At 36.4% G+C, this 26,200-nt stretch overlaps 1 protein-coding gene across 1 annotated transcript in view; it reads right to left on the reverse strand.

Annotated features, from left to right (window-relative positions):
- Window positions 1–960: 960 nt before the first annotated feature.
- The window catches only part of TMTC1 (transmembrane O-mannosyltransferase targeting cadherins 1), a 275,250-nt gene continuing 250,010 nt past the window's right edge, over window positions 961–26,200 (reverse strand). The window contains exons 13-19 of the mRNA XM_044679272.1: window positions 18,365–18,467; window positions 15,542–15,677; window positions 12,874–13,018; window positions 11,290–11,427; window positions 10,164–10,286; window positions 8,229–8,306; window positions 961–1,386 (exon numbers count right to left, since the gene is read on the reverse strand). Of these exons, the coding sequence (XP_044535207.1) occupies window positions 1,234–1,386; window positions 8,229–8,306; window positions 10,164–10,286; window positions 11,290–11,427; window positions 12,874–13,018; window positions 15,542–15,677; window positions 18,365–18,467 (876 nt within the window). The 3' untranslated portion in view covers window positions 961–1,233. The remainder of the gene's footprint in view (window positions 1,387–8,228; window positions 8,307–10,163; window positions 10,287–11,289; window positions 11,428–12,873; window positions 13,019–15,541; window positions 15,678–18,364; window positions 18,468–26,200) is intronic.

Consider the following 26,200-nt stretch of genomic DNA (forward strand, 5'->3'; position numbering starts at 1 on the left):
ACACGGTGAGGATATATATGTACATGTACATATATATATATGTATATATATGTGTATATATATACATATGAGTAGGAGCCAGGAATAAATTTTTTAATCTGGAAAATCATAGGAATGGTGAGTGTAGTCATAGAGGAATTTATTTGCTACACCCTTTCCAGAAATGATAGTGTTGATTTAATTACTGTGCCCAGACTAAGAGGTAGAAAGGGAAGAGGCTACTTATAGTTGAATGGCAAGAAGATGGGTAGAATATAGCTAGGTAGATCTGGAGATGACTAGACATGGTAAACTCATCAATAATGAAAGCAAAGGAATATTATTTGTGATTAAAATATTGGGGGGGGACTATTACAAAAATGATATGTTTAATGAGATTAAAATAGTCAAGTAATACTTCCTTCTAATAATCATACCATTCTTCTCTTTCTTTCTTCTCCCCTTCCTGTTCCCCATGGACATGCAGGGATTATATGATGATTAAAAAGAACTGTGAGAGAGTGGGTCTTTGTTTACTCCTCATAGAGTTTTGAAAATAGATTCCTTTTCTCTTGCTTCATCTTTTTATTCCCCTACTCTTTCTAAGGTTCTTCACAGGTTGAGGACATCATTATACTGGCCCTCGGGATTAATCAAATTATCCCTTTGAAATCTTTTATTGATATTCCATGGAATTTTCTATTTGGTTTACAGTCTCGGGATTTTCCATTTTCTTTACCCCTCTACAAGAACTAGATGCTGTGCCTCCAAAGTGTTCAATACTTTTTAAAATTTCTTGACACAAATAACTAAAAAAAAAAAAAAAGACTTGAGCTTTCAAAATTGATAGAACAGAGCAATGTTTGGAGAGATCCCTATAGCATAACAGTTGGTTATTCCTTATTTATTTTCTTTGTTCTTGATCATTTTTTTCCCTTCCTTCCTTCCTTCCTTCCTTCCTTCCTTCCTTCCATAAAAACCCTTACTTTACATCTTAGAAGGTAGACGAGTAATAAGGGCTAGGCAGTGGGGGTTAAGTGACTTGCCCAGAGTTCTTCAGCTAGGAATCTCTTGATCATTCTTTATGACCTATGGAAATGCAAATTTAATTGCACTGGTGTTAGCAATGGATGTCTCCATATACACCATCCCGAATGCTGAGCTTAACCAAAGTCTTGTCTCGACTGGTGTGAAAATGAAGCCTCCCATAGTTTCCTTTCTCCCAGGAAGTTCAAATTATCCCAAGAGTCTTAGTCAAAGTGCTACTGTGTCTGATCTTTTCCTTGAAACTTCCTGTAATCGCTTTTCTAACCGATCCAATTTGGCCAGATTTTCCTTCAGCAACTTGCTATTTGGAACCAGCTGTAAGGCTTTTTCATAATAACTTCTTGCAGAAACATAGTGTCCCTGTGAAGGAAAAACGAAGAGAAGAGTTACATTCTGTTCCATTAGAATACTTTCATCTGAAAAAGGCAAAAACGAGAAGTCAACGTTATCGATATTCCGTTTGATGTTAATGTTTAAAAAAGGAAATATTATATACTAGTGGCGATTTTATTTTTGCTGGTGGACGGCCATTTACATATAAGACCAGAATGTGGGGAATGTAAAGAAACAAGCATGAAACCATAAGGTGAGGCAGTGGAGGGCAGATTTTAAATTCTATTAATGCAAGGCATGAGAAGTTGGGGTAAACTATTTGCAAATGACACCATTACTTAAAGAGATTCTCATGGGTAGAACACAGCTGGTGCCTGACTCGGAGATAACCTCACTGAATTTCAGGTCATTTTTTAAGACTGATCTAGATGAGGCAGATAGATGGCACAATATTGAACCTGGTGCCAAGAAAACCAGAATTCAGATCTAGCTTCAGATACTGTGTGATCTTGGACAAGCCACTTAGCCTCTGTTGCAGTTTCTTCCTACCTTCTAGGGCTGTTGCAAAGATCAGATGAGATAATATTAGTAAAGAGCTTAGCACAGTATCTGGCACACAGTAAGCACGACAATAAATGCTAGCTATTATTATTTTCATGGGATGCCATGTGCAATAATGAAATGCCAATAAAATCAGAAATGAATGATGAAAGTTTTTAATCAGCATAACTTCTGCTGCTCCCATTGTTACGGTTTCAAAATGTTTTCTTATAGCATAAAGTCCAAAGCCAAAAACTGTGTGGTGTGGGAAGCCGTTCTATGTAGTAAAACCTTTGGAGAAATGGGATCAAATTTAGGGCCTGTTATCTGGATTCCCTACGTGACCAATCCAGGCTGAGGCAGTCTTTGTGTTTGGTCCTGGTCACTTGAGCCCCAAAAAGGCTCTGGTACCAGAAGGTAGGTTAATCCAAAATCAACTTGATCCCTCCAAAAAGGTTATTAGGAGTCATTTAGAGAAACAGAGTCTGTAACAGATATTTTATCTGGATCCCATTACAAAATCATCGGCAAGTAAAACTGTGTGTATGATTTTTCTGCACTGCATGTCAGGATGCAGACTGAATGGGCCATCTAAGATAAAAATCTGAGGCTCCTCTTTTGACTCAGTCTTTGATCCCCACCTTTTTTACAATTCTTATTGGAGAGCTTTGAAGTGGTAGACTAGCATCTACTGAGTTAATGATTCCTTTCCTAACAAATGTTAATCAGATAAGAGTGCATATTCAGATTAGAACTGACTCCTTTAGGATTTGACTGGTGAGCATCTCCCTGGGATATTTCCTCTCCTGGAATTATCCCCTCCTGAAATTGGGGTTTGGAATTTGACCATTTGTCTTTGCATCTGTATTCTTTAGACTTCAATGGATTATGTGTGATTTATTGCCCCTTACCAACTGTGACCTCTTTGAGAAGGATATATAATAAACTTCCATGCCCACAGAATTTGGGACAGCATGGGCTAACCACTAGTCTAGTTGTTCTCATTTTCTTTCTCCTGCTTTAACCATCCTATGCCACCACCCCGCTCTGGACCCCAAAAATCATATAGAGGGATGGCCCCCTATAGTGTGGCATCCATGGTAACAGAATTACTGCATCAGATAGTGATTGAACCCATCTTTCTGATTCCTAAATCAGCACGGTAGCCTATGTTAGGCTGAGCCTCTAGTTTTAAAACTTACAGTGGGGGCAGCGGGGTAGCTCAGTGGATTGAGAGCCAGGCCTAGAGACGGGAGTCCTGGGTTCAAATCTGTCCTCAGACACTTCCCAGCTGTGTGACCCTGGGCAAGTCACTTGACCCCCATTGCCCACCCTTACCACTCTTCTGCCTTGGAGCCAAATTAAATCCAAATTATTCAGCTTGGTGCTCAGTATTATCCACAATAGAACTCCAAATTACTTTTCCAGCTTTTCTTTCTGCCACCTCCCTAAAGGTGCTGTATGTTCAGCCAAAATTAATTATTTTCTGTCTCACATTATGTTTTCCCATCTCTGCAACTTTACTTTTATTATCTCTTTCCTTTAGAATGCCCTCCTCTCCCATCTTCTACTGATTTATGTTTTAGAAATAAAATGGTAGAAATGGTTAGTGGAAATGGTAGAAATTTGATCAGCGGAAATCTGCAAATTTTGATTTATTTAGGCCCATTCTATTAGAGGCATATCTATTTAAGGATCATTCAAAACTTTCAAAGATGTGTGCTTTTGTATTCCTTCCTTATATAGGGATAGGATGCCCTTCTATAACTTAGGAGATCATTGAGAGTAGCCCTAAAAATCTATTATTATTTTTTTAGTAAACCAGGTGAGAAGATCTCTTTTAGAGGATTCCCCCTTTTCTTTCATGGCCAAACACCTACAAGAAATTGTCTACAGCCATTGCTTCCACTTTCTCGCTTCCAATTTACTTTTTCAGCCCCTTGAAATCTGACTTCCATCCCCATTTATTGACTGAAATTGCTTCCACCAAGTTCATAAATTTTTTTTTTATTGCTAAATCCATTGTCCTGTTTTCAGTCCTGATCCTTCTTCTTTACTTTTTTGTAGCATTTTGGCATTGTTGACTACCCTTTATTTCTTACCCTACCTTCAAATCTGACCAATGGGTTTACTTTAAGGCTCTATACCGTGATTCCCAAAGTGGGCGCTACCACCCCCTGGTGGGTACTGCAGCAATCCAGAGGAGAAGTGATGGCCACGGGTGCATTTATCTTTCCTATTAATTGCTATTAAAATTAAAAAAAAAATTAATTTCCAGGGGACTAAGTAATATTTTTTCTGGAAAGGGGGTGGTAGGCCAAAAAAGTTTGGGAACCACTGCTCTATACTAAGTACTTTTCTGTTCTTTCTCTTTTCTCATTGTGAGCTCATAAGTTCCTATAGGTTCTATTATCATGGTTATCTCTATATACATAAAACAGGATGAAAGGGAACGGAACAAGCATTTACTAAGTACTTTCTATGTGTCAAGTATAATGCTAAAGCACTTTACAATGATCTCATTTGATTTTTATAACAACCCTAGGAAGTGTTTATAGTTTACAGTTACAATTTACAGTTGAGGAAACAGAAAACAGAGATTAAATGATGTTTGTCCAATGCTACACAGCTGGTAAATATCTGAGGCTAAATTTGCACTCAGATCTTCCTGACTCTATGCCCAGTACTCTGTCCACTTTGCCATCTACCTGGCAGATGAATGTCAAATATACAGTCATTTCTCAGCTTTTTCCTGAATTCTTGTTTCACATCTCCAATATCTCCTAAACTTCTCTACCCAGATATCTAAGAGGCATCAGAAACTTAACGTGTCTAAAACAGAACTCACAATTCCCTTTAAACCCATCTCTCTTCCAATCTTCCATATTTCCTTTCAGTACTGCCATTTTTCTAGGCAACCAGGTTCTCATTCTAGAATTTATCCTTTACTATTCCTTCGGATTCACTTCCTTCATCTTATTAGTTGCACGTTTTGTTGATTCTGTTGCCTCTATATGTCCTACATTCATCCCTTCAGCTCCACTTAGATGATGATCACCACCCTGGTTCAAGTTTTCATTATATTCTCTTGGTCTATAGTAATAGGCTGCAACTATTTATTCTCTCTGAATTCAGCCAATCCACAATTGAAAAGACCAATCAATTATTCTCAATCATAAGCTTTCACTAAATGTGAAGTCTTTGAAAGCTATTGGATCAAATGGCAAGAAGTTTGTTTCATTTGGCTGAGGGATTTTGTCACGTTCTGTATAGAAGATAACTGAAGTCAGGAACCTCTAACAAGTGGTAAATCAGGAAAGAAAAGAATATTTCAGAAACTCTCTGAAGAGGAGCTTTTTTGGGGAAGGGAGTTGAAAGAGAGGCTTTAATTTTGTCTTTGGCTTAGATCTCTTCTTTCCCTTTCCTTTTCTATCTTTGGCTAGAGATATTGAGAGATTTGAAAGGTCTGGAAGATTTGGGACATGTTCTTGTAACATTCTCTTACTAGCTGATAGTAATGTCTCCCTGGGGAGTCCAAGGTGGTCAGTCAATCACTAAACATTTATTAAGCACATGGTATGTGCCAGGTATTGCGCTAAGTGCTGAGGATAGAAAAGATACAAAAGAGAATCCTTGCCCTCAAGGAGCTTAAATCTAATGGGGGAAACAACAAATATGTACAAAGCAATTTATCTGTAGAATAGATCAGAAGTAATTAAAAGAAGGAAGGGACTAGATTTGAGAGGAGAGGTTAGAGGAGACTTCTTCTGGATGTTGGCATTTTAGTTGGGTCTTAAAGGAAATTAGGGAGGTCAGTACTCAGTGTAAAGAGGGAGAGTGTTTCAGGGATGGGGATAACCAGAGAAAATGTCTGGAGCTGAAAGAGGGAGTGTCTTGTTTGTGTGATAATCAGATGATCAGCGTCACTGGATCAAAGAGCACCTGTTGGGGACTAAGGTGTAAGAATATTGGAAAAAAGGAGGGAGCTAGGTTACAAAGGGCTTTGAATGCTAGAGATCATTTTGTATTTGCTCCTGCAAGCAATAAGAAAGCAGTGGAGTTTTTATTGAGTAGGGGAAAGAATAAGGGTGACATGATCAGATCTTCATTTAAGGAAAACCCCTTTAGTGGATGAATGGAAGATGGACTTGAATGGGGAGAGACTTGAGACTGGGAGACCCACCAGAAAGCTACAGTCATAATCTAAACTTTAAGTGTTAGGGTAATGACAGTGTCTGAGGGAAGAAGGAAGCACATTTAAGAGATTCTACAAAGTTGAAATCTATCTATCTATCTATCTATCTATCTATCTATCTATCTATCTATCTATCTATCTATCCATCTATCTATCCATCTATCTATCCGTCTATCTGTCTGTCTGTCTGTCTGTCTGTCTATCTATCTATCTATCTATCTATCTATCTATCTATCTATCTATCTATCTATCTATCTATCTATCTATCTTAGCAACTGCTTGGATAAGGAAGTGAGATAGTGAAGATTCCAGGATGGATGGACAGCAAGCCTGAGGACCTGGGAGGATGGGGTTTTCCTCTACATTCATAGCAAAAACAGTCTGAACATTGTAAGGATCTAAACAAAAAGAACACCAGATAGTTAAGGGGAACATCTTCAGCTAAATGAATGGTACAAAAGAATTTCTAGCCAGAAATCCGGAGCTTTGAGTTACTACTTTGCCACATATGTGTGAGCCTACTTTCCCCTGGTCTCCATATGTACTTGTTTGTGGGAGAGTGTGTCATAACCTTTTGAAGGGAAGGAGGATATAAAAAAGGAAAAGCGTAGGAGAATAGAATGGAAGGAAACCATTAACTATCATAACTGTGAATATGAATGGGATGAATGTACTAATAAAATAGAAGAGGTTATTAGAATATTTTAGAAAGCAAAATCCAACCAGAAGCATACTTGAAACATTAATTCTCATACTGAATTAAAATGAAGGGTTGGAGCAAAAGCTATTATGTCTTGGTTAAACACACAAAAAATTCAGAGGTAGCAATTTTGATTTCAGATAAACAAACAACATAAATGAACTTCAGAAATAAAAGGAAACTACATTTTGCTTGTTGGTAAATTAAATATTGAATTAATTTTAATATGTAACATATGTACCCAATGACATGGCTTCTAAATACTTTAAGAAACTAAATGAATTATAAGTAGAAAGGGACAATAAAACTACAATTTCAATTAAGGAATCTCAATTTATCTCTATCAGGCCTTGATAAATTTAACTAAAAGCAAATAAGAAATGACAAAGGACTTGAACAGAAGTTTAGAAAAATTAGATATAAAAGATGTCTGGTGATTACTAAATGAAAAAAGAAAAGGGTATACATATTTCTAAGGTGTGAATGGCACCTTTACAAAAACTGATCATGTTCTATGACATTAAATTAATTAAATGTTATAATTTTAATATAATATAATAATATATAATAATAAGATCATTAAACAAATGTAGAAAAGTAAAAAAAATATTTTATACACTTACTTCGTCATTCTCAATGCAATAAAAATATGTTAAAGGGCCACTGGAAAAAGAGACTAAGTAGTTCAATCCTAAAGAATTGCTTAAGAATAAATTATAGATATGATAGAGAATTTCACTGAAAATAACGACAATACAACGTCATTCTAAAATTCTGAGGATGAAGCCAAAACAGCCTTTAGGGAGAAATTTGTACTCTAAGTATTTTTGTTAACAAAAAATTGTAAGAAAAATTGATGAATTGAGAATACAACTAAAAATATTAGAAAACTAATAGATAGCCAAAGGTAGAGAGACAGACAGACAGGTAAATAGATCGATTGATGGATGGATGAATAGATAGATAAAAACACATCCTATAAATAGCAAAGTCAATTGTATCTTTAAACACTTAGATTTTCAGGCTATATTCATCATTTAGATCAGTGGTTCATAATCTTTTTGTAAGTGCCAAAGATTCATTCAAACCTACCAACTCTTCAGAATAATGTTTTTAAATGCATAAAATGAAATATATAGTTACAAAGGAAAATATAGCTATCAAAATATTTCTTAAAATATTTCAAATGGGCTCCAGATGAACACTTGCTCTAAGTCTTGTAGTAGGAGTTAACTGACAAACTCTAAGAAATTCTAGGAAAATAACAAGAAATAACATTTGTATGTTTGAGGGATGGGATGGGAGCAAAGTATCTAGGGGTGGTGGATTATCACTTGGGAGTTTCTCCTTTCTGTACCATTAATTGATGAGAGTAAGGAAAAAAAACAACTGAAAAGAAAACTGGTCTATGTAAAAAGAAGTTCTTTTTGCTACCTTAATGTGTTCAATTCCACCCATATTCATCCAGGCTTGTGCTTGTTCAGGGTTCAGTTGCACAGCTACTTGATAGCTCTAAATAAATAAGAAATAGCTTCAGGTCAGAAAGCAAATCTTCATTAAAAATACATTATATTTGTTATATAAACTCTTTTATTTATAGAAAATTTAAATTATTAATACAATGATCACAAAATGACAGCCATTATTTCCACGAATGGCCTGTTTTATCCCTATGATTTTATTCCATTTACTGGATCACCTAAGTTTTGCTAAGTGTAAAGGAGAAGAAACTATAAGCTTTCCCAGCAGAATCATCCTTATAGCCTCACAAAAACTCTAGGATCCTTTAGAGAATACAGGTAATTTTTACTATGGTACATTAGTTCCCATTGGCCTTAATCTCTAAGAATACTCTGTTCTTTTCAGTTGTTTTCACTGTAGGTTGTAGTACCAGTAGTAGTAGTAGTAATAGTAGTAGTAGTAGTAGTAGTAGTAGTAGTAGTAGTAGTAGTAGTAGTAGTAGTAGTAGTAGCAGCAGCAGCAGCAGCAGCAGCAGTAGCAGCAGTAGCAGCAGTAGCAGCAGTAGCAGCAGTAAAGCTTTAGGAATCATAGAAATGGAAAGAGACCTGGGAGATTGTCTGCTACAACTTCACTCTTAGAGCAGAAATTATTCTAATAATATCTTTAATAAGTCCTAATCTGACTCCTGCTTAAATACTTCCAGCAACAAAGGAGTTCATTACTTTTCAAAATGGTCTGTTCCATCAATATTCTGTTAGAGAAGGTTGGTATACCAAGCTGAGCACTGAAACAGGAGCCAGGAAGATCTGAGTTCAAATCTTGACTCAGAACTTAGAAGCAATGTGACCCTGGACAAATCAGGCAACTTTCTAGAATTTATCTAAATTATGTAATGGTTACAATCTGTCTAGCTGGAGGGATTTGTCATACCAAGGGTTTCCTCCTCTGATAAAATCACAGATTTTATTCATTTATTTATTTGTAGTTAAAATTATGATGTTAGAATATTACAAATTACCACTGTTTCAAGTAAGTGGGACAAAGGTGCTTAATATTTCATTGAAGATAGAAATCAATTTGGGTTTAGCTAGATAGAAGAAGTTGGATGGCAGAGTTAGAACTTGAATTGAACCTTGAAGTTAAGGTGTGTTAGGGAGGGACAGGAAGGAAAGGGTAAAGCCACTAAGACATAATCTGAATATTCAAGATACATTGATGGGAGTAAGTTGTCTAATCTGATTCTACTGTATTATTCAGGTAGGTAACTGTAGGAAAACTGAAAAATGTACTTTGGAGCCAAAGTTAGGCTAAAGATGATCAGAATGATGACTAACAAATCCTTGATCATAATTTTCAAAAAAGGATTCTGCTTTATGCTTATTGTACTCTACTTATAAGATGAGAAATTGGAATAATGTATTTTGGAATATTTCCCAAAATATCTGAAAGGAAAAGGATCAATAAAGAAATTCAATTAATCAGGTGACAATATTTCTTAATCATGCTAGCTATAATTAACATTTGACTTCTACATAGCTTCAAGCATTTAAAATTCCATCAGTGTGGGTATTCCCTTCACCGATACACATGAGAGCTTCTCTATGATTTAGTGGACATTTTCCAACATATGTCATGGCTGAAATACCTCAAAAAGTCAGACTAGTAATAAGCCTTCAACAAACTCAACCAGGAGAATCCTTGGAAAACAAACATACCCTATCACAAGACCTGCGCATAAAACCTTTTCACTTTGGGAGGACCTGCCAGAGCAGGGGTTGACACTGCCTCCCTGCCAACAAACACCACCATGTCACAACGAGGCACCGAAACAAGTGGAAATTCTTATTAATTCTAATTCATTGTAGTTACGGAACTAAAAATAGAGTATCTTGGCTTTGTTCAACATACCTCAAATGCTTTATCAAGAAAATTCTGTTCTCTTAGTTGGTTTCCTTTCGTGAAGAAAAGCTCTGATATGACTTTAGGATCCTTTGGCTTTAGCTGGAGAGCTTTTTCAATAGCTTCTAGTGCCTAAAGAGAAAAAATAAACATAAGAAATAGATATTGTAAAAATTCAAGGCCCAAATACTAATCTTATCTTTGCCACAGACAAATGATCTGATCTTCAGGAAATCACTTCACTTCCCTATACCTCAGTTTCCTACTTTATAAACTTGTGCCAATTGGAATATATGAAAAAGTGACATAGATGACACTTATATAGTGGTTATAATGTTTCAGGGAACTTGTGCTAAGCATTTTAGAATTATTTTCTTCTTTGAGTCTCACAACAATCCTAGGAGGCAGATGCTATTATCTTAAAGTGGGGTGCTATCTCCATTTTATACATGAGGAAATTGAAGGAGAAAGAGGTTAAATGACTTCCTCCAGAGTTGAACAATTAGTAAGTGTCTGAGGTAAAATTTGCCCAATGCTCTTTCTACTCACTGTACCACCTCACTATTTAAAAAAAAAAAAAAAAAAAAAAAGATCAAACCGCTGTACCACCTAGCTGCCAGTCACATTTCAAAGGGGAAGGATGACAATTAACAGCCCGACTACCCCCGAACTGTTCTTATAAATGTCAGGGGAAATCAAGGAAAAGTCTGCAGCATGTTGGATGGAATTTTTATGGAGAACTTATTGGAGGACATGAACAAAAGTCCATACAGGATGGACGGCAGGAGGTTGCACGAGGTATCTATCTATCTTCAGCAACATTATAATACTGAGAAGCAAAATAAAATGAGCTAATAATGTCTAAGAAGACCATTTGTTTTTAGAAGGAAAGATGCTACTAAGTCCAAAGTAATATTATTTTTTAAAAGTAGAAATTTGTATCATAACTGGTCATAGAGGCATTGGGTTAAAAAAATATGGAAGCTACTCAACGTTATGAATAAACCCAAGATAACCCAGCCTTCCTTTAGTCCTGTTTGAATTTAGAAGCTTTCTCCACCTATCACCAGTAGACCCAGAGCACATTTAAAAATTTTAGTAGAAGCAGCAGCTCGATAGAGCGCCGCCACAGTACCTTGGGGTAATGTTCCTGTTTACTGTAGATTGCTGATAACAGGCGATAACATTCCAGGCATCCAGCCTCTTCCGATACAATGTGGTTGGTCATTGTTTCAGCTTCTTCTGTCTGCCCCATCATTGCTAAAACCTGAGCCTAAAAAACAGTATCGATGCTTTGTTACTTTTTCTTCCAAACCTAATTTTTTACTTACCTTAAGTCAGAGTAACAATGCTTCGGTTTAAGGATTTTCAGAGCTCACCTGGTATTTCACTGATATTGCTGCAGGAACCATTTGATAAAAGTCTCTGGTTCTCTTCTTATGCCTTTTAAGTATTTGGAAAGGAATGTATGCTAAAGTAGCCCTTTATGGATGGAAGATTTTGGCCTACATTCCCATTTTTGAATATATTTTATGGTTTTAACAGATGAGTGTCCTGGTGGCTGAGGAAGTTTCGTTTGTTGCTACCTTAATAAGTAGGAAGAGCAAAGACTGATGATTTGGGTATATCTATCTTTTGTGAATGAAATTTAACACTGGGTAGCATTTTAACATTTGAAGAGAAACTAACTAGAATACCGTAGATGCCGGGGTTTCTCGACTGAGAGAGTGCCACGGATTGGGTGAAACACATATTGTTCATATTCTGGTCTTACTGGGACTGGATAACTGACTGGCATTTTAAGATTTGTAGTTTATAAAGAGAAGTATTCCCTCATAGTTATGAAAGTGATTTGGGACCATGAAAATCCTTGAGCTAGAAGACAGGATTGAGTCATGCTTGGGAGTTCTTAGAGGGAAACACACAGTCTGCAAAAGAGAAGACAAAGAAAGAAGTGGGGACCATTGGAACTGACTGGCAGCAGACGTTATGGGTAGACTTCCGAGTCCTACTTAGGATTTAACAAGCCAAGATAGAAAGAATAGAGACAGGTAACAATACAAATTTAGAGGAAAGCAGATGCAACAGAGAGAACGAGGCATCTCTGAACAGAGGACCAAGACCGAAGTTATCACTTGTACTCACTTCTTCAAGGACGAAGGGAAGGTCCCTCGAAAGGTGTACTTTTTCCCCAACTTCTCTTATGATGCCTGTCTAGCAAAAGACCTGTAATATGGTCCACTTACTTTCACCTAAACATTTCCTGTATCCTTATTGTTGCCTCAAATAGAGGCCTGAGATTAACTAGAGATAAAATTTTAATTGGTATGTAAGCAAACCCATCTGACTGTTCGGAATTCTCGTAACTTCAAGTTACTGAGATAATTAATTACTTTTGTTATAATATAAACTCCATAAAATAGAGAAAAGCAATAAGTGTACCAAAGAGCCATCAATCAGATTCTTCCATAGCTAAAAAACTCATTAGTCTTGTGCGGGGATGAAGTGTCTCCCCACAGTGTCTGCTGCTGATCTACTCTTTTTCCCTCACTCTTTTCTTGCTGACAATAGATTTCCCTTTAAGAACTCCCAGGTGAGACTCATAGATGCCTTCTGGCTCAAATATTTTCCCAAATTCTCCTAAGAACCAAGTACTAGCAATTTCTGAATGTAAATCAGTTTTTAAATCTTTCTTAGTCTTGGATTCAATTGTTCTTACCAGGGCCAGCTGGATTTCCTTAGCTGAAGGCTGGAGTGTTGCAGCTTCACGGTAAATCTGTAATGCCTCTTCATACCTGCCAGTGTTGTAATATAGTGCTCCCAGTGGGGAAAGTATTTCAGCAGTTTGTGTTATATCCAGAGCTCTAAATATTAAGAAAGAGGACAACATTTTTTTTTTAACTTTGATCCTTCTCTGGAATTGTGATCTGTGCAGAATGCCAGCCCTTCAACCTTCTCATTTTTGGTGATTCTTATCTATATCACTCTTTTAAAAAAGATTTATATTTATTATATTGCAAACACTTCCATATTGGTCGTTGATGTAAGAGCACACTCATACAAAACCAAAACCCCCAAATAAAACCGTAGATACACTGCTTTGATCCGTATCCATACAACTTTAACAGTTCTTTTTCTGAAGGCGGATAGCATTCCCCATCATAAGTTTTTCAGGATTGTTGTAGATCACTGCATTGCTGAGAGTATTTAAGTTTTCACAGTTGATCATTGTACAATACAACATGTTGTTATTGTATATAATGTTCTCCAAGATCTGCTTATTTCGCTCTGCCTCAACTCATGCAAATCTTTCCAGCTTTTTCTGAAATATTGCTCAATCATTTCTTATAGCACAATGGTATTCCATCACCAACACGTACCACAATTTGTTCAGCCATTTCCCAAATGATTATCAATATCATTCTAAAACACTTTCTTTTAAGCGGCATGTTTCATAAATGTTCATACTTGAAGAGGATTATTTTTTTTTAAACCCTTACCTTCCGTCTTGGAGTCAACACTGTGTATTGGCTCCAAGGCAGAAGAGTGGTAAGGGTAGGCAATGGGGTCAAGTGACTTGCCCAGGGTCACACAGCTGGGAAGTGTCTGAGGCCAGATTTGAACCTAGGACCTCCCGTCTCTAGGCCTGGCTCTCAATCCACTGAGCTACCCAGCTGCCCCCCGAAGAGGATAATTTTTCACAAGATTGCTCTGTTTAAATTTCCAAAATGATTTTGATTTGTAGCAAGATAAAGGAAATATAAGTAATCAATCTATTGATCAGAATTTGATGAGAACCACCCAGGCACTGTACTGGTACTAGCAATTCAAAGTAAAAAAATGAAATGAAGTAACATAATCATGTTTTCCTTTTAATAAAGATTTGACTCTGTTGAGTTGTATTTATTCAAGAACACATGTTTGGAGGGTCTTTTCTTTGAGAGGCAATGGAGGGTCTTTTCTTTGAGAGGCAATGGATTTGTATTGATCCATCCATATTCTTTTACCTAGACCCATTAAAAAATTAAAATATATATGTGTATGTATATATATATATGGGGCAGCTAGGTGGCTCAGTGGATTGAGAGCTAAGTCTAGAGATGGGAGATCCTGGGTTCAAATATGGCCTCAGACTCTTCCTAGTTGTGTGACCCTGGGTAAGTCACTTAACCCCCATTGCCTAGTCCTTATCACTCTTTTGCCAGTATTGATTCTAAGATGGAAGGTAAGGATTTCAAAATTAAACATATATGTATAGGGGGCAGCTGGGTAGCTCAGTGGATTGAGAGTCAGGCCTAGAGACGGGAGGTCCTAGGTTCAAATCCGGCCTCAGACACTTCCCAGCTGTGTGACCCTGGGCAAGTCACTTGACCCCCATTGCCTACCCTTACCAATCTTCCACCTATAAGCCAATACACAGAAGTTAAGGGTTTAAAATTAAAAAAAAATATATATATATATGTATATAGCTATTTGGGTTATCTAATCTGAGGCTTCAGAAATATGGAGATTTCCATGGGAATATATTTCATCATCTGAGGTAACCATGCAACCAAGTACAGAATAAGACAAACACATTTCTGAGTGTTTTCCCTGAGAGCTACAATGTTATTTAGCATTTAGAGGACCATTTGAGCTGAAATATGATGACTGATGAAAAGGTGACTTGATGGATCATGGCTAGAGACTAAGAGCTTTTCTTTAACAAACCAAAAAGTGATGAGTGACGAAGGTTGAGCAAAACCCTAGGCAATTCCCAGGTTGCTGAACAGTGTGGAAAGTAAAGGTAAAAATATCCTTCAGGAACAGAGCATCTAGAGAAGCTCAGATTCACTCAATGGGGGAATGTCAAACAATCATGAAGAGTTTTTACATCATACTTATTTTAGTACTCCTCTGCGGAAAGGATTTTCATCTTTTCAGAGACTCTATTCCTACTTATCCTCCTTTTAAGCCAAGGACAAGAAAACTAATGAGAGTTCTTTGTCTAAGAGAAAAACTGTGTAAAAGTTTTAATGTAACCTTTCTGCAAGCTACACTAAAATAAAAGTCTCAGAAAAGACATAGCCAATACAACCAATTTTAGCAGATTACCCAACCAGTAAGATATTGAGTTTACATGTTGAGACAACATTTGTATCCTACTTCTTTTGTCTGGATGACACATATTAAATGTAATTAATCTCTTTTCTAGGTGACAGTTATTCAAACATTTGAAGACAGCTCTCATGTCCTCTTTCCCAGCACTACCCGGGGAAAAAGGCGTCAGGCTAATGGCTACAAAAATGAAAGCTGATTTCAAGAGGAGCTTCAAAAGAAATGTGAATGTTTTATTTTAGGACAAGTTGGAAGAACAAACCACTTTTCCCTCCATTTCACATGCTTACCGTTTGTACCATTCTTCAGCTTCTTTGTTCTCTCCCAAAGACCTGTAGAGTCTACCAAGATTAACCATGGCCACATGATGACGTGGGCTAAGGTGGATGGCTTGTTGGTAGTGATACATTGCACTCTCTGGAGCCCCTGAAGTCAGAGAAGCGTTTGCTTAGATTTGAATGTCCCTGAAGTTGTAAAATACGTCAGCATCTTAGTTTCACTCCTAATTTAATAATTATATTGATCAATATTAATTCAGCAAACTACAAATCACTGTTTCTTTTCTTTCCTGATACCTGGTTTGGGGATTATTTAACAAAGTTTGAAATGAAAGTAGCTCATTAGCATCTTAAGTAGGGGCTAAGCAGGATAAATAAAAAGAAATCACATAATCATTAAATCTTAAGAGTTGAAAGAGATTTTGGAAGTAATTACCATTGAACTCTGCTTGGACATTTCATGAATAAGTATTTACAAGGCAGTCCAGTCTACTACAAGCCTGCTGTGATTATTAGAAAATTTCTCTTGATCTAGAACTATAAATTTCATGCAATGCTCCTAGTTCTGTCCGTGGAAGAGAAATAATGAGTACACAAATAATTATCATAAAAGGAGAATGTGATATAAGAAGTTCAAAAAATGTCCTCAGGAATTTTAGGAAAGACATATCACTTTACACAGGGAGAAACAGAGAGGAAATGGTTGTAAGTGGTCACAGAAGTGTTTCTGAGGAAATTAGTACTTGAAATGGCTCTTAGAAGAAGGAGTTTCTACAAATAGAGATGGCAGATTATATTCTAGGCGAGGGAGATGGTTTAAATAAAGGCACTGAAAACTGGAGAGGGTAGAAAAAAAGTAAAGTAAAAAAGTTTAACTACAACATGAAATGTATGAAGGTAAATATTATGAAATGATTCTTGAAAAGCATATTTGAGGGGCAGCTGAGTAGCTCAGTGGATTGAGAGCCAAGCCTAGAGATGGGAAGTCCTAGGTTCAAATCTGGCCTCAGACACATCCTAGCTGTGTGACCCTGGGCAAGTCACTTAATCCCCATTGCCTAGCCCTTACCACTCTTCTGCCTTGGAGCTAATACAATTGACTACAAGACAGAAGGTAAGGGTTTAAAAAAAAAGAAAAGAAAAGAAAAGAAAAGAAAAGAAAAGAAAAGAAAAGAAAAGAAAAGAAAAGAAAAGCAGATTTGAACCAGAGTGTGTTAAGTTCCTGTTCTGTCCAGTCTTGAGTAAGAAGATTAGGAATTTATTCAGTAAGCAATAAGGAATTTTTGAAGGTTTTTGATCAGGAGAGTGAGAAAACAATATGGGTATATTATGAAAAGGATTTTGGCTGTTGGAGTGGTAAGAAATTGAAGGAAGTAACCAAAGTTGAGGTTTGAACCAATGAGGGCCAACACAGTCAACCTATTTTTAAAAATCCTTCCTATATATAATATATAATCCATGGCATTTCTGTTTTCGTTAATATCAATGGTAAAATATAAAATGGCATAGGTCAAAGAAGGGGCCATGTAGATAAAAAAATAGATACTTCCTTCAGGATCCAGAATCAACAAACATTAATTTAGTTAAATTGGGTACAAATCTATATTACCATCCAGTCCACAATTCATCATTCTGTCTACCATGGCAAAGGATCATAGTCTTAGAGCTGGCAGGGACCATACAAGTTGTTCAGTTCCATAAAAGAGGAAACTGAAACTCAGAGAATTTAAGTAACTTATTCATATGGTTGGTAATGCCTCAGGTTACACAGATTAGTAAGTAGCAGAGCTAATATTCAAACTCAAGTTACCTGAATCTATAGCTGGTGTTAGTTGAACTACAATATGTACTACAATATGACATTTTCTCATGAGAGACTTCCACGAATATTTTACTGAAGCAGAGAAAAAAAGAGAGTGAGACAGAGAGATAGAGAGAGAGAGAGAAAAAGAGAGAGAGAGAGAGAGAGAGAGAGAGAGAGAGAGAGAGAGAGAGAGAGAGCATGCACTAAGATGATGAAGTAGTAGGAAGGAAACAATGTCATGAGTTCCCATCCTCAAACTTCTCCGAAAAAATCTAGAAAATGCACTAGACTGAAACCTGCTGGTAATGGTCAGAAAAAGTCACAGAGAGCTATTTGTCCTGCTTTCTCAACAGAGGGAGATAGGCAGGGAGGTCTACAGAAGCTAGAGACCTGTTTGAACCAGAAATAATCCACACATGGTACACTCCAGTGCCTAGGAATAGGATATATATGAGAGCAAGAAGAGATCCCAGGACCAGGGTGGACCTTCCCCATAACCCTTACTTAGAGGGGTGTCTAATTAGAACATGTATTCAGCAAAAGAAGAAATGACTTAAGGAAACAAAGCTTTGATGTTCTGAGCATATCAACCTTATTAATCAATACATGCCAGATGCCTAACAAATTGGGACCAGGACCCTTCCTCCATTTAGAGCCGGACACCAAATACAGGGGGAGAACAGACTTTTATACATTAAATATGTAAGGATGGGGGATGGGACAAAAAGAGCCAGAAGAAGGCCACTGATGACAGTTACTGAGAGTTAAGACCAGGGAGAATTCCAAGTAATTCTCTGGAGGAGGAAGAAGGAGAAAGGACTTCTGGCGGCGGAGGACTGAGAGAGGGAGGAGTATTTGATATTTTCCTATATTTGGTATTAAAGGAAAGTCACTTTTCAGAAGAGATAGTCAAGGAATGGACTAGAGAGAAAGCTGTTCTCCTCAAGATGAATCCCTCCACAATAAGGTGGAGATAAGACTGAACCTGCTTGCTCTGCATACAGAAATATCATTATCACATTTAATCTTACCAGTATCAACTAAAAAAACTCCATAGTTGTTGTGTAAGTCAGAACTCTCTGGACAGTTCTTAATTCCAGACTGATAAACTTCCTCAGCTTCCTCAAATAATTCCTTTAAAGGAAAAAAAAAAGAGAGATTTTAAAAACACAAATATTATAATTAGGTTAATCAAAACCCTTTGATAGCATCTTCTAGGGCTGAGGAAATGACTCTGGGTTCTCAAAAGTTATGCTACTAGAGGACAATGTCTACCAAATTAGAAAAGTTTCAAACATGAGTTGGGTGAGAGAATGATTTTCTTCTCTGATGAAAGTTTGGAGAGGCTTATCTCTAAAACATTGATCATGGTAAAGATTTTTTGACCATGGGCACTGATGGAGAAGATCAGAGAAAGAATATTGCATTTGTTACATGAATATTGTGGTTTGATTCTGCTTCTGCCACCTACTATGTGTATCACTTTGGAAAAATTACAGCTTTTCATTTTTAGTTTCCTTATTGATAAATTAGGAATCTGAGGTAGGAGATCTTTTTATCTCTATCTAGAGCTATCTATAATGTACTATAGACTGAAGAGAATGGGGCCTATACCTCAAAGAAATCAAAGAAAGAGGAAAAAGTCTTGTGTATATTAAAACATTTGAAAAAATTTTAAACCCTTAATTTAATTTAAAATACTGTGTATTGGTTCCAAGGCAGAAGAATGGTAAGGACTAGGCAAAGGGGGTTAAGGGACTTGCCCAGGGTCACACAGCTAGGACGTGTCTGAGGCCAGATTTGAACCTAGGACCTTCTGACTCTGGGCCTGGCTCTCAATTCACTGAGCTAGCCAGCTTACTCCTATATTAAAATATTTATAACAGTTCTTTTTGCGGTGGGAGAGACTACAGGAGATAACAGGGGAATGGCCAGACAAATTAAGGGACGTGAACGTAATACTATTGTGTCGTAAGAAATAACGAAAGGAACATTTTCAGAGAAACCTGGGAAGACTTATATGAACAAATGCAGGGCAAAGTGAAGAGAACCAGAACGATTTATATATTATAATTATATAAACATATTTGCTGTGCAAGCAAAAAGAAACAAACAAAATCTTTGAAAGCTAATTCCAGAGGCCTCATGAAGAAGAATGGTATCTACGTTCTGAAAGGGTGCATAATGAGTCTTTTTAAAATTTTTTTTTAATATTTTATTTTTTAGAAAAATTTTCCATGGTTATATGATTCATGTTCTTAGTTTCCCCTTAACCCCCCCTCCCCCAGACCACCTTGCCATAGCCAACATGCATTTCCACTGGTTTTAACATGTGTCATCGATCAAGATTTATTTCTATATTATTGCTAGTTGCATTGGTGTGGTCGTTTTGAGTCTACATCCCCAATCATGTCTGCATCAACCCATGTGTTCAGAGGCTATTTTTTTTGACAGTCAATTTATCTTTTTTGACTATGAGTATTTATTTTTACAAAGTTTTTTTTTCAGGGATGGGAAGAAAATTGATTTTTGTTAATTAAAAGATGTTCATGTGATTTTAGTTTAGCAAATATTACTGACATTCTAAAAATATCTTATTTTTTCCAATTACATGTAAAATCCAACTTTTAACATTAACTTTTAAAAATTTTGAGCTCCAAATTCTGTCTTTCCCTTTCTCTTCTCCCCCATTCCTTGAGAAGGCAGACATTTTGATATGTTATACATGTGAAGTCACCTGAAACATTTCTATATTAGCCATGTTGTGAAAGAAAACACAGACCCAAAACAACAAAAATAAAGTTAAAAACAGTATGCTTTGATCTGCATTCAAACATTATCAGTTCTTTCTCTGGAAGGGGAGAGCATTTTTCATCCTAAGTCATTCTGAATTGTCTTGGATCATTGTATTGCTGAGAACAGCTGAGTCATTTACAGTTGATCATCCTTACAATATTGCGATTACTACATACAAAGGTTTTACTGGTTCTGATCTACTTTATAATTCCAGATTTTTTGAGAGCATTATGCTTATAATTTCTTATAGCAAAATAATATTCTTTCATAATCATATACCACAACTTGTTAGCCATTCCCCATTTGATGGCTATCCCTTCAACTTCCAGTTCTTTTCCACCATAAAAAGACTTGCTATAAATATTTTTGTATATATAAAAAAAAAATTTCTTTGGGAAACACACCTAGTAGTGGTATTATGGGGCCAAAGTATATGCTTGGTTTTATAGCTTTTTGAACCTAGTTCCAAATTGCTCTTTATAGTAGTTTGTTAAAATCATTAATCTGGAACAAGTTAGATACCACCTTGACTGACAGCGCTGGCAGTTGAGAGTTTGGAATGTGCTGTCCCAGGTGCTGTGAGCCAGAGGCAAACATCGGTTGGCCCACAGCCTATATATACCCCCTAAGGACTACAGATGGGGGGGGAGGGGCTCAGATCTCTGAGCTGGGACTTGAGCGAACATCTTTGGTTCAAACTGGGTAGAAGGAAGTGAAAGGGTGGTTGAAGGGTGGAAAGGGTAGGCCTGAACCTGAACCTATATCCTTGTTGACTGAGAGAGCTAGTGAGCCATCAGTATCAGTGGTAGTAGAGCTGAGTGAATACACAAACCATCAAGCCATATCTACATCAATAGCCTTCCCTATTCTCTGGCTTGTCTGTAGGCAGGTCTGGTCAGAGATAGAGAGAGGGTGAAGACCTCAAGCCTCTACCAGCCTAGCAGTCTCCAGTCCTGATCATCAATTAGATTAATAGTCAAATATAGCAATAGGGTTTCCAATCCCCAATCCTAATACCTTGTTATCTTTTCCCCACCAATAGATAATATAGTTATTCAACGAAGTACCTTCCTGAGTGGTTATTCTATCACAGCCTTTGGGAAGGGAGGATTAATTATGCAGTCAGATTTCAATCCTTTCCAAAGCCAATCAATAACCCATTATCAATCAATTCAACCTCAGGTTGGTCCTAGAGAGGTTAACCATCTACCCAACCTCTCAAGGGGTCTAAACCTGGGCAGCTGTTAAAGGAGTCACTGACAGGTTTGGAATGTGCCAGGGAGAAGGGGGATAAATCACAGCAACAGCTAGTGTGAGGGAGTGGGTGTATATATATTCTTATAGTCTTATAAATTTGACTCAGTTTTCTATATTTGAATAAATTAAATAGATCTGAGCCTTTATCAGAGAAACTTGCTGTAAACTTCTCTCCAAACCCCAGTTTTCTGCTTTCCTTCTATCTACAAGATGAATAATCTACTACTGAATGATCATGAATTTACTGTACTCCACAGTATTTAAATTTTTTTCTATTGATATCTTTCGTTTTTACATTGTCAAAATTTCTTCCAGAATCTTACCTCTTACCCAGAAAAACTGATCAATGCCTTAAAAAAAAAAGTGAGAATATATACTATGGGGAGGCAGTTGGGTGGCTCAGTGGATTGAGATCCAGGCCCAGAGATCAGAGGTCCTGGGTTCAAATTTGGCCTCAGACACTTCCTAGCTGTGTGACCCTGGGCAAGTCACTTAACCCCTATTGCCTAGCCCTTACCACTCTTCTGCCTTGGAACCACTGAATATACAGTACTGATTTAAGACAAAAGGTAAGGGTTTAAAAAAAAAGAAAATATGCCATGTTCCATAACTATGGACCTTATAACTCTGCAAAGAAATGTGATAGGCATATTTCCTCATATTACTTCTTTGAGGTCATGTTTGTTCTTTTTAATTTTACAATATTCATTTTAAAAATTATTTTGTGATTTAGTTCTTTCCACTTACATAGTTTTGATCACTCTGTATATTGCTTTCTAAAATGGTTATACTAATTCACAGCTCCACCAACAATGAACTAGAGTGTCTTTGCACAGCTCCTCCAATATTAGATATTTCTGTCATTTTTCATCTTTGCCAACTTGGTGGGTGTGAGGTAGAAACAGCGAATTGTTTTATTTATATATTATTTATTATTGGTGATTTAAATCATTTTTATAGGAATTAATAGTTTATAATTCTTCTTTTGCTAACTTTATGCAATAGAATATTCATATATCCTTTGATTGCTTACATATTTGGTCTTTTATCAGCTCTTCTGACTGGTTTTGATTCTAAAGACATCTTGTCCTCAGAGTATTCCCTTGATTCCATTCTCCCTATTATCTTCTTTTTTGGGTATTATCTTCCTCTATTAGATTGCAAGTTCTTTGAAGGAGAAGATTGTCTTTCTTTTTTGCATTTGTATCATTAACATTTAGCATAGTAGAAGGTGCTTAATACTGCTTAATATATCCCATTAAGTGTATTCTGAGGAATTTGATACAAAGGTATTTTTTTCTATTTGACTTTCTTAACTTAGATACATTATTTTGTTTGTACAGAAGCTTTTCTACTTTATATACTCAAAATGATTTATTTTATCTCTTGTATTTGCCTCTATCTCTTATTTAGCTAAGTATATATCTCCTGACCACAGCTGTGAAATATATATGATCTGCATCTTTTTTATATGCTGTGATCTTTAATATTAAGGTCCTTTATCCATTATAATAACATCACTTATATTATGGGGTTGTTATGAGGATCAAATGAGCTAACAAATGTAAAGTGCCTACCAAACCTTAAAAGTACTAGGTATTATTCATATAACTATTTATTATGGAATATGGTGTAAGATATTGGTCTAGGGCTAGGCCCAATTTCTGCCAGAATGATTTGCAGTACCAGTATAATTTCCATCTGTGATAAGAAGAGAAAATCTTCAAATCTACACTGGCATTTAAAATTTAGAAATATGAAATGAATTTTTTTACAAATATGATGCATGGAACTTGTAACAGAAGAATATTCATAGAAGCATAGAATATTAGAGAACCAAGGCTCTAAGAGATGAGGTGCTTTGTCAAGGACATAGAGCAACTGAAAGATAGAGAATATAACCCAAGATTCTAATAAATAAAAAATATGGTTGGTAAAAATTGGTTCCTATAAATCCTAGGTAACGGCAATGATTTTTAAGATCACATTCAGTTATTATTGATGTGAAAGTAGCAAATAACACTGTTTAGGAAAATTATTCTCAAATATTTCCCATGTTCTAAGTTTTTGCCCATTAACCTCTCCAAAAACCATTTCAAAACAAATATATGCAAAACAGAACTTTTTTTCCCCAAACTTTACCACCTCCTTTTAATATCCATATTTCTGTCAGGGGCAAAATCATTCTCACAGTGTTTACAATTAGCAAACTTAAAGTCATCTTCTACTTCTGCTTCTCACCCTGAAAATCATTTGCCAAATGTTCATTTTACCTCAATTACTCTTCACATCTGTCCTATTTGTTCCCCAGAATGGTTGGACCAGTTCACAATTCCACCAAGGATACATTAGAGTAGCTCCCCACATACACACATTTTCTCCAGTATTGATCATTTTACTTTTCTGTCACATAAGTTAATTTCATAAGTGTGGGGTGGTACTATAGAGTTGTTTTAATTTTTATTTTTCTAAACACAATGATTTAGAGCATCTTTTTCATGTAACTATGAATAGCTCTGAGTTCTTCTAAAAACTGTGTTTTTATCCTCTGAACATTTATCAATTGAAGAATTGGCTCTGATTTTTGTAAATTTGAATTGGTTCCCTATATATTTGAGAAATGAGTCCTTTATCGGAGAAACTTGGAATAAGTTTTTTTCCTTGTTTCCTTCTAATTTTTGGTTGCTCTTGTTTTGTTTGTGCCTTTAAGAATGTGGATGCTTTGCTGTTTATCTATCTATCTATCTATCTATCTATCTATCTATCTATCTATCTATCTACTGTGAAGATGGGATTAACTCTACCTTGTCCATTTTTTAGATTTAATCACCAAAAGTGTACACACCCCACTTATCCTTTGGGGAGATTTGAGATCCATGTGTGTGAAAGTGGGTGACAAATCAACTGACTGCTCCCTGGGTAGTCCTAAGCAAAGCTTTAGCTATAATTAGTACATGTAAAGTGGAAGGAAGGCACAGGAAGTGAAGAAAGGAATGGTCTTTAAAAGTGGCCAGAACTTCCTATGATGAGGTTTTTCACCTTAAACTGGACCTTGGAGGAGGAGCTCCAGCTGAGGACCTCAGATTGCTTTCTATTTCTCCTTAGAACCACCACGTGGGTGAGTGAAAAAGGCTGGCTCCCTTCCTTGACCTTTCCTGGAGGTACTAGTCTCCAGAAGGGGCCCTTGTCTGGGAGGAGGCCTCGTAACGTAGTTAAAACTCTTGTAAAGTTCAAACCCTTAGACCCTCTGGCTGGGGCTACCAGAGCTCTGCCGGAGTAAGCCAGGGCTTGAGCACATAGTCTAGTTTGTTAAGCTAGATCTCTTACTCTGCCCTCTTTCCCATTTCTCTACTTTTACTCTTTCCCTTTATTTTATAAATTGCTAAAAAATCGTTTGGAATTAATTAATTCCTGGCAACCACAGTCTGATAAATTTAGTCCAACCTTTTAAAATTTTTACCCCTTACATTTCTGCCCCTTTATGCTATCTATCTATCTATCTATCTATCTATCTATCTATCTATCTATCTANTATTTGAATTCTATCTATCTATCTATCTATCTATCTATCTATCTATCTATCTATCTATCTATCTATCTATCAGCAAAATGTAGTTTCTTGGATTACCACTTTTAATTAGGTCTGTTTTTGATTGTGTTTTGTCTGAGATCATGATTACTACCTTTACCTAGATTCTGTTCCGATCTCTTATTTTAACTCCATGTGTTTTTTGTTTTTTGTTTCCAATGTGTTTCATGTAAATGTATTGTTGGATTCTGGTTTTTAATCCATTCATCTATACACTTTAATTTTATGTATGACTTCACATTTGCCATTATGATTACTGTGTGTTTCCCTCCATCCTATTTTCTTCAGTTTATCTGTCTTTTTCTCTTTTTACTCCATCCTTCCTAGAAAGTATGTTTTGCTTCTGACAACTTCCACCCTTAATCTATCCTCCCTTTTATCACCCTCTTCTTTACTCTTATCCTCTTCCCTCCTATTTCCCTGCTAGATAAAATAGATTTCTTTATCAAATTGTGTTTCTGTGTGTGTGCATGCGCATGCTTTTTCCCCCACCCCACTTTGAATCAATTTCAAGGAGAGTGAGGTTGAAGCATTGCCCCCTTTGCCCTTTCATGGCTAAAGCTTTTCCTTGCATTCCTATAATTTCCCCAATTCTTCCTTTCCCTTCCCCTTTCTTCTAGGGCATTCCTTTTCCTTACTCTTTCATTTAGAAAAAAAATCATCCCTATATAATTGACTCACTCTATGCCCCCTGTCTACTTAGACTCCTTCTAATTGCTGATAACAATGATAATAATGATAAGGTTCCTAGGACTTATATGTGTCATCTTACCACATTGGAATGTAAATAGTTGACCTTTACTGAGTCCCTTCTGATTACTCTTTCATGTTTACTTTTTATGCTTCTCTTGAATCTTGCATTTGAATGCCAAATTTTCTATTCAGCCCTGTCTTTTCATCAGGAATACTTGAAAATCATTTTAAAAAATTAAATATCCATTTTTTCCCCTAAAGGATTATACTTAAGTTTGCTGTGTAGTTGATTCTTGGATGTAATTTTAGCTTCTTTGCCTTCCAGAATATCATATTACAAATCCTCTGCTCCTCTAATGTGAAAACTGAAGTTTCTTGTGTGGTCTTGACTATGGATTCATGATATTTGAATTGTTTCTTTTTGACTGCTTGCAATATTTTCTCCTTTATCTCAAAACTCTGAAATTTGGTTATAATTGTCCTGGGGATTTTCATTTTGGGATCTCTTTCAAGAAAAGATTGGTGGATTATT

This window comes from Gracilinanus agilis, chromosome 5 (genome assembly GCF_016433145.1).
Source record: "Gracilinanus agilis isolate LMUSP501 chromosome 5, AgileGrace, whole genome shotgun sequence".
Taxonomy (NCBI): Eukaryota; Metazoa; Chordata; class Mammalia; order Didelphimorphia; family Didelphidae; genus Gracilinanus; species Gracilinanus agilis.